The sequence below is a fragment of the Spodoptera frugiperda genome, unplaced genomic scaffold (genome assembly GCF_023101765.2).
Source record: "Spodoptera frugiperda isolate SF20-4 unplaced genomic scaffold, AGI-APGP_CSIRO_Sfru_2.0 tig00000114_1, whole genome shotgun sequence".
In the NCBI taxonomy this organism is placed as follows: domain Eukaryota; kingdom Metazoa; phylum Arthropoda; class Insecta; order Lepidoptera; family Noctuidae; genus Spodoptera; species Spodoptera frugiperda.
Window position 1 is genome coordinate 22,562 of NW_026095715.1, and position 9,917 is coordinate 32,478.

The 9,917-nt window shown below is 35.3% G+C and overlaps 2 protein-coding genes across 3 annotated transcripts; both read right to left on the reverse strand.

Moving 5' to 3' along the window:
* Positions 1-1,635: 1,635 nt before the first annotated feature.
* On the reverse strand, positions 1,636-6,574 carry LOC126912975 (uncharacterized). Its single transcript, XM_050707599.1, has 3 exons — positions 5,892-6,574; positions 5,727-5,800; positions 1,636-5,364 (listed from the first exon to the last, which is right to left on the reverse strand). Exons 1-3 carry the CDS (start codon positions 6,430-6,432, stop codon positions 5,266-5,268), a joined length of 714 nt encoding a protein of 237 aa, XP_050563556.1. The 5' UTR covers positions 6,433-6,574; the 3' UTR covers positions 1,636-5,265.
* Positions 6,441-8,861, reverse strand: LOC126912974 (aryl hydrocarbon receptor nuclear translocator-like protein 1; the record flags this gene model as incomplete). Of its 2 annotated transcripts, none has more annotated exon segments than XM_050707598.1 (3): positions 6,441-6,746; positions 6,843-7,108; positions 8,630-8,861. In XM_050707598.1, coding segments are annotated over 3 exon segments (804 nt in total), but the record flags the coding sequence as incomplete, so codon positions are not given.
* Positions 8,862-9,917: the final 1,056 nt, after the last annotated feature.

The window sequence follows — 9,917 nt, forward strand, 5'->3', positions numbered from 1 at the left end:
TAAGTGGTTTTATTTAAAATATCCTTTATTCACTATTACATACTAATCTGAATTGCAATGGCCAAATTGGGCCTTATTTTCAGACAAGGTCACTACCACCCCTAACAAATAGCATTTTTTTACATAACATATACGAACGAGTGATAAAGGGATTGACCAACTTGTATGGGACTTTGGCTATTTTTAAACAAGCAGTTCAGCTAATAATATATGTTTGATTTATTAGTTCATATCAGTGAGAATGAAGATACAAACTTAGTTTTGTATCAAGATTTATATTTAGATATTTTTTTACATTTTATTGAAACTGGTTATGCATGAAATAAAACATTTTTTTTTTCTATTAAAATGCATTATTAATCCGATTTATATGTAATTAAAATATGGTCAAGGAACTCGGCAGGTGGATTAATAATTTTCTGGTACCTTGCCCAGCTCAAAAACCAAATAATAGTCATTATATGTGCACAGCAACCTACTGTTCTACGACCCACCATGCAGTTGCAGCAATATTGTTTTATGGCTGTCCTGCCTTCAGTGTTATTTTCATATAATATATTATATACAAAATATGTTTTCCTACTAATGTGTCTACTTTGTATTTTCCCACGCAATAAACTGCAGTTGCAACACTCACAATGCAAAAGAACAAAGCGAATAATATCTGTCATTTTGACGAAAAACACAACAGATTGACAGCAGATTGGCAGCACTGAAGTCAAACTCAAAGTCAACTACTACAAAGACTTGGTCTTATCATAACAATATCTATACCAATAAAAAATTTCGATTTTTTTATAGTGCTAATTTGTACAAAGTCATTAGCATCAGACATTTACTAAAATATAAATAAAATTAAATATAGCGTAAATTACATCTAACTTAATGTACTTGATCCAGCCTGTTTAAAAATAGCCAGATTTGGACAATCTCCTTTGGTAAAGCATGTTGAAACTAAGGAGACCACTATTATTCCATTTTTTAGCATATATATTCCATCTAACTTAATGTACTTCATCCAGAAAATAGTTTCTTAAGGATTTTTGATCCCTTTCTAAAGCATAGTTGGAGCTAAGATAGCAACTCATGTCAACTGGCCATGGAACATCGCGCAGGTGTGCACTCGTTCGTCGTCTTGGTGGAAGAGCATTTTATTCATAGCCAAATGTGGTAATTTTTCTGTTAAATTTGGTTAATATGGCGTTGATCGTTTACTCTTCTCTAAGCACTTACCCTACGAGCATCCCAGAAGACTTAGGTATAGCCATCACCATATAGTCCGATAAAACTACTTTGGCCTTCTTCGAGCTTGTTGGTTTCTAGCAGACTATTGTTTTGATTGTTCCAAGGTTGATGGTGTATGATGGTGGATCCACGTTTCGTCTACCGTTGTACAACGACGAATAAATCCGGTTTATTCTGTTGTAACAACACCAATATTGCCTTCGAAGTGGTAACAACTAGCATGCGTTTTTGATCAATAGTCAGTAAACGCGGCAACCATCGTGCGGAGAGCTTTCTATATCTTGATGTTGGTGTAAGATATTGCGCAAACGTTCGTCTGAGATACCTAACTCTCAGACGAACGCATGCCTATCACGCACAACGGATTAAATAGACGAATAAAACAAATAATTGTTTTCTATTATTTATTAACTACCCACAAATTACTGTATTGACTGAAAGGTTACAAATTACAATGTTGCTTTGACATTAACAATCATCTAATAAAGTGCCTGATGAACTCTGACAAACTATTGCGGATACGTAGCTACAAGTGAATGGTATGCAGGTAGTATATTATGTGAATTAAGATAATCATTCAAATAACATGTCACTTTCAATTCAGACTTCCATATTTCCACAGTTCGACTAATTTATATAACTCGTTTTCCAATTTACTTACGAAAATATTTTGATTCGTCGAATTCGATCGAAATCTTCGCTATCTGTGTAACATTTTCGTAAAAATCACTTCCAAATGTTATCAAAAGGTTGTATAATTTCCCAAATACCTACTTGTCTTATATTTTCGAATAATTTCGACAGTCCAAATCCTCTTTTAAAGCTTTCTCTTTCCCTGGTTTCCTGCTGTGAGGAAACAATTGAATGGTCAATCAACAAAGATGTTATGTTTGCCCAAATGTCCAAAACTATTAATATTTATACATAATATATATTTTTGAAAACTTCTTAATGATAACTATTACTACATTGTTCGAAAAGTATGATTCCAATAATATCAGCGATGGTTTATTACAGTATGAAGTTACTATACGGGAGGATATCCAGAGGATCTCTTATCCAATCACAAGATTTCCAAATGACCTGAGCTGCGGACAACGTAACATGATACTGGGGCTCCGGCTCAAAGCAGGAGAAGGAACGGGGTAGATTTTAGTCCACTCAGTAAGAGTTTGATACTTCCTCTAGGATGATATTACCCCGTCAAAAAAAAAAGATTTCTAAATGAAATCTTTGTCAGGTGTTAAAGATAACATGTCAACATGAGTAAGAGAATTTCGTTTATTGTCTGCATATCAAAGATAACTTTATTTGTTGATTCGTAAAACAAGTGATTGGAAAAGTGCATCCCCTTCGTTACCTGTGGTGAATATGGGTACATTTCTACGTAAATATCATAAAATTTGGGCTCACCCATAGCCCTAAACTTAAATCGACTTCCATCTTAGCATTTTAATTAGAAAAAAAGAACAATCACAAACATCTAGTTTCAAAATTGATACATTTGATTGAAATCTGTGAGTTAAAAATGACTTTTAGGTACTAATTGAGAATAAAATTTTAATGTTTATGCCAAATGGGCATTACCTATGCACATTTAATTTCATAGTTAATATTTAAAAAGTATTTAATATCCACTTAGATTGAGAGAGTTGTTCTAATCACTCTATATTAAAAGTGTTTCTACTAGATAAACATTTAAAAAATAGTGAAATACACTAAGATATAATAACAGACGAACAATTTTCGTCTTGTGGTTTAGTGCCAAAAACAGTTTAGACATTCGGTACCATTTATAATAAATCAAGTTGCAAACGACCACTTTTAAGAGAAAACCATAAGTTATACAGAATAACAAAAAGATAACATAAAATATAATTATTAAGAACTTATCTAATTAATGAATAAATCGATCGACAAATAAAAGCAGGTACAGACAACAGTAATTGGCACTATCTATTGAAAACTTACATTCCACTATAAGAATTATTTACTTTTAAATGACGAGATTACAATATATGGCCACGTGGCTACTTAGGCCTTGTCGCAATACAATATTTGTAAAACGTTGAGAGTTCAAACTACATTTTGTTTTCCATATCTAAGAATCTACTGGAAACTTAGCTTTGCCTCGCGATTTCAAGTCTACGCTAAGTTCATGTGACGTAGCGTGATGATAGCGTGACCTCTATAATTAGGCTATCAAATGCAAAAACATTTAATCATCCGACCTGTAGTTGCATTACCGCACGACAAACAAACAAACTCGTTTATATACAAGCACTATATTATGTAGATTGATGAGATCTTATGCACTTCTATGACCAAAACTTTATATATTGGTGTGCACACAAGAAGAATAAAATTACGTAGGTACCTACAATGATAAGTTCAAAGTCACTACCTAGTGTCAAATGCAATTTTAAAGTCAATTTTCGGTACTGACTGGCTCTACCCACTAGTCTAGCTGGAGTATTAATTTTATGAATATATTCGAAATTATGCGAAGAAACGAAGCTTTGATATAGGTACATGTAAAGCAGTTGCTCCTTCTGATGTATTGTGACAGGCAGATACATGGCAACCTTTACAAAAGGTTTCTGAGTCTATTTAAGCATCATTAGAAACCGACTTCTCTTGAACATTCTACAGATTTAAAATCATTGATTAGTGTTAAACTTTCTAGCTACACAAAGATATTCATCTTATCTTACCTATCATCAAAAGATTCAATGATGCCCAAATAGACGATAACAATAGAAAATCATGATCCCCTCAGGGTTTTATAAAAAGGTAATAAAAATCAAAAAAACAACTACAAAATGCTGAAATATAAATCTAAACAAATCACTTAAACTTTAACATAATGTTTTGAAGCCAACAATTAAAATTATTCAGTCTTGCGATACGTCAAAATAAGATATTTCTAAGTTATGTGTTACACGAAAAACATGGACTATGTCAAGTTTTGTTTCACTTTCGAACTTTGTCTATATTTAACGAAGTTGTCGTGACAAACTGGTTGACGTGACTAGTTTTTTTAAGTTTATTTTTTTTTTGTTTAACTTTGGCAATATAGATATAATTAAGGTTTCTTAACGAAACATTTTGCCTGCTATAGTTCTGTACGCGTGCTCTGGCAAAGCGCAAGCGGCTAATCAAATCAAATTCTGCGTTTACACTTACATAGCTTAGAATAATCTTAAACAAGTAATTTTGTCGAAACTGTTCGACATAGCTACGTGTACACTAACGATATAGCTACCACTACTCATAACATGGATATAATATAAGAACAATAAACTTAAGTATATTAAAGTGTCCATTTCGGATCACTTGTTTAAAACAAACCAGTTACTCCCTGGGCTAATGAATATTGATGGACGCAGGGTTATTCATTACGTTATACTTCTTTAAACATGTTGTTGAGACCCAGTAACTCTACGCCGTCTTATAGTTGATTCACTGTTTAAAATTCAATAACCCTGCATTTAGTGAAACCGCTGAGCTGATAATGAAAACAACGCTTTATTCACAAACTAAATGCCAATGCTATATTTTAATTTGCTTACCATTTAGACACTTATTACTCTTAAAAGTGACTATGAGGACCCGTAATTTTGACATCTTGATATTAAATGTGAATGACACTAAATCCATTTCTCTAACAACTACAGCCCTACAACTAGCTACAGATATTTCTTAACATCTACCATTAATAATATAAATTAAAACGACATAATATATTTTCCGAGATCTTTGCAATTTAACTTTGAAATTAAGGTACAAGAAGTACTTAGGTCTCAGAAAATCGTATCGAAATATGTCCGAGACAAAATGGTGACGATTGAAGCGGTTGGTGTAGGGTTCTTTGGGTGGCTCCTTCTTCACCACAGAGCGCTACATACAACTGCTTTCAACAGAATCAACTGAACATTGAACAAAATATCAATTTTGATTCATCTACCACTTGAGTAGATTAATTACAAAACGTTACCAGAAAGTTTTGTTTTTAAAAACTTATTCATAATCTGATAAATCAAAAACTGGTAGCTTCTGCCCCTCTTCTTCTGCTTCTTTCTCAATCTGTCCCAAAACGTCTTGGACGTCCGTTGAATTCTGGAATGTTACAAAACTTATGTCAGTTACTAGCAAACTCGGCGAACTCCTATTTTCCTCCTGATTTTTCTTTGCTATAAACCTCACGGAGCCCGAGACCTTTCCAACGAATGCAAAACCGCGCAAATCAGTTAGTGCGTTCTAGAGTTATAGCGTCAGGAAGGAAAACCTGACTTATTTTTTTTATATAATAGAATAACTATAACAGAATATTATAGGTATAAGTTGGTATGGACTTAGTAATAGTATTTACTTTACTTGCATTTATTTAACTACAGGGCAAAGGAGAAGTTACTATGACTCTATGACTGTGACGTATGTCAACATAGTGATAGCGAATTATAAGTACAGTAGCAACTTACCAATAAATCTAGAAATGATGGATCGAAATCGTCCAATGAATTTAATGCCGATTCTATTTGGTCACTGTCCAAAACTGTAAAAGACATTTTTTTCATTAGTACCATGTATTGATAAAACTGTTTTAAACATGTACGGTTTTACTTTTGAACATTTAAATTACTCACATGACTCGTTAAATAACGCTTCCAATGGTGATCCTGAGTCTGAACTTTGTTCATTCGTTCGGAATACTTCGGTTTCTGTCACCTTCTTTTTGTAAGCAACCTCAAAATCGTCAAACTCATTAGGTCGTTTAGTTCCGCAGGTGTAAGTACTAGTGCTCGGTTGTGGGTACAGATTTGGTGTGAAAAAATCTGTTGGCCCTGAATATTGGGACGGCATGTAGTGCGCCGGTTCCGGTGTCTCATACGGGATTTCCTCCACGGTAGCAGCAAGGGGCTGCTCATAGAAAATGTCATCAGCATTTTCATTCTGATCAAAATTACCGAAAAATGGTGTAAAGTCAGAAAACGGACTCGGTGAAGAGTCAAAATAGCCCAAGTCAGGAGATGCCACTGTGTTCAGAATCGATGGTGGATTGAATTCTTGCTGTGGTATGTTAGGGGTTGGGGGAGGGTATCTGAAGCTGTTCTCGGGAACGTGCACGTAGTTTGACACGTGACAGCTTTGGAATGGGGCCACCGGTGCTCGCTGCGGTGGCGCCATGTTCGGTTCTATTTGGTGCGTATTGTTATACTTGGGAGTGCTATGACTTGACCCAGCGTAGCTACTTCCCTCTTCATGGCTAGAATCCTCGGAACCGCCTTTATAACGTTATAGATTTTTTCAATCGCGCTAACTATTCGTTCCTTGTTTGGAGGAATTATTGTAAGATGATGTGGCGATTTATTCTTCTGCGGTGAAGAATTGGGTTCTTGAGTAGATTCTGATGGCGCAGGCGATGGTAAATTGGTTACCAAATGTAGAATGACTTGCTCGAGACGCCGCGGGTCTTCCACTGGAACCGCCTCGTCGTCATTCTGCTGAAAATTAGAAAAAAATACGTTTTGATTGCAACAAAATCTTTAGAGTCTTGACTGAATCAACGATTTCACCAATTTTTACAACGCACTTACCTCATTTTCCTCATGAGCATCTTCGATTTCATCCACTCTAGGGGATTCATTGTTATTTACCAAAAGCCTGAATTTCCTTTTCATTAGTTTTATTAACTGTTTGCCTTCTTCCTCGTCGACGACAGTGTTGGTACACACGAAACTCGTGACGGCGCGCGAGTCCCGGTCGACGTCGAGACAGCCGCGCGTCCTCATGTAGATGGACTGACCATTCTTGGTAATAAGTCGGTAGCATGATTCGCCAAATAGCCTGTGCTGGTCATACACTGCCAAACAAAAATTCTCAAGTTAGATGCTAATCCATTTCTGTTTTAAACGCTAATAGATAAAAAATATTTCTTAAAAGTCGCTAAACGCATAGGCACGTAAAATTCTGCACGTTAGCATCACAATTCAATGATATTTAGGGCGTGTTATGAAAAACTGAAAGTATGTAAGTATTGAAAATAGTTATTATATTATTATTTATTATTAAGTATATAATTTATTCTATACCTGGGGTATAGAAAAATTTCTAAATATCTGTTTATTTGCCTTTGAAAACATATCTAAAGTACCTCTTGTATATCAACTCAAAATGATAAAATAATCAGCATTAAATAGAATGTATTAGATATAAGACTGTCGTTATGCGGTGTAATGGAAAAATAGAAAGTGGCTATCTCAATTAATAATAATTTATCGAATAGATAGACGATAGACGTGGCAGATGAACAGGCGGTAAACAAGTGCCACTAGATGATAATACAGCTCGTCTGATTACGTACGTATTTACTAACAAGCCGTTAAGTGACATTTTCATACACTATTTGTTAGAAAATGCACCTACAGCTACAAAGGAAAATATTCGAAACATTTTATTTTAAACTGAAACAAATGCACTCTTTAGTAAATAGAACTATGTGCCACATAGTTAAAAATGGATTCGCAAAGCGCATAAAATATTGGAATGTTTTAAACAAATATTTTATAACATTTCAGGATTATGTTTTGCGCACAGGTATGGTATTTTAAAATTGTCTGTAAATCATAGTGCTCTCGTATACTGGCATAACTACTAATAGCTAGCCTGTAAGTTGACGAGCAAGTCATCTTTACTAAGCATTGTATTGAAGGCTATTTAGAAACATTAGTTTTTCATATTGGTATATTATTTTGCTTTAAATCCTATTTCAGTACCAATCCACCATACCATTTGCTTTGTAGAATGGCTACGTCTAGGGTAAGACTGAAGTGTTACCATAATTTTCCATTCCATCACGGAACGTATGAATGTACATTTTGTACTTTATACATAGTGCAGTATCATTATGTGGAGTTGATAACGTCGACTCAGATCGGTCACCTGTTGCTAGTTTATGTGAACTGTTGCAATCTTATAACCTAGCACCGGAGGTCGAGTCAAACTCATTTACATTCGCACGGAAAAGAACTGCTCCAACTGTCTTCACTGTTGTTTCTTTCTATTACATTGTTTATTTTCACCCACGTAACCTTTTTTGTATGTCTTTAGTTTTGTATACATTGAATTGCGCAAGCAGATAACCTTCCTACGTTTTGAAAGTTATCTTTATTAGGTCATTTACTTGCAGTTTTAGTGTAAACTATAGTAGTTTCCTGCATTATATAAGTATCTGGAAACGTGTATCTTGTTGCTGTGGGGGTTTATTGAGAAGTGATGTTGTGGCGTGCAATCATATTGTTGCAATGTTGCTTGGGAAGGGAGAGAGCGCGTGCGAGACGCAGCGTCGGCTGGCTTAGGGCAGAATTGTTCGCAAGGCACTTACTCTCTCGAAGGGCGATGATGACCCAGCGCACGTCGTCGCGGTGCATGAAGTTCATTGCGTTCACGCCGCTGACTTCGTGCGTCATGTAGCCGGTGACGAGAGCAATGCGGGAGTCGCACTGTATAATCTCGCCGTCGATCGAGTGCCTGGTGCGGTACTCCATTCTGTACGATTCGAGAGCACTCTCGTTGATGAACGTTTCGCTCGTAGGTCGCACAATACCTATGAACACCTGAAACAGATTCAATTTCATTAATTACCTATTGGATAGCAAGTACACGCTTAAAACACCGGGCGTTGCAGTCTACCTAATTGTAAAGGGGAAGGTGGGGTAATGCTCTTCCAAAAGCTGCAGTATTTTATTTAAAATAAATAAAATAAAAAAAATAAAAATAAAATTTTAACCAACACTTCATCATTAACTATGGTGAACCTATACATACACATACATCGGTCACGGTTTCAAACCTCGTGTGATTGATTTTCAAAAAGCTCAGTAAAATCTCAGTACCTACCTATATCTTGTTAGGAATCGAAAAAGAGACAATAGTTGCATTATTGTAGTTACTTCTATTTTTTTGTTTGCCCATAATACAAAACCTTAACTAACTATTTTCTATCGCCAAGATACAATTTTCAGCAATGCAACCATCATAATATTGAAATAAACCAGATATTGAAATAAGATTTTTCTAATAACAACTTCCTACTGCAGCGACTAACGTAACAGGGCAGCAATATATGTTCAAAAACTCATTCTGTATGGTTAGACACAAGTATCCAATAAGAAGTAAGTAATGTAGGAACACGTGAAGAATTTTCTAGAACATCTCTAGTAATAAAAACAATATAAAACTTGTTTTCTGTTTGTTTATTCTCTTTCATCTAGTGCTTTTTGCTCTCGGCGCATTATTGCCACGTGTGGGCTCTACCCAGCAAGAAGACTGTTAAAGAAAAGGTATGGATTCAAAATCCCGGGCAGGGTTTATGATAACTTATTTCATTATAAGTAGGCATGGAAAGTGAACATGACAGTCAAACATTTATTAAACGTACGGGACACCAAAGGGTAAAATCTTTTGACGCACCTACATCCCAATTTTTTCAAGAAAGCGTCCAATTATTCAATATTCTAAAAACAAATCAAGTTACGTAGTCAGGCTAAAACATTTTATCTAACGCAGTGTTTACATTGGACTTGGGCGACGGGGCAAGTTAGTCTAAGTTGTTGTCACTCGGAAATTTCCATTGAACTTTCTCAGTTGCGCTCCTGCACAATGTAACGAGG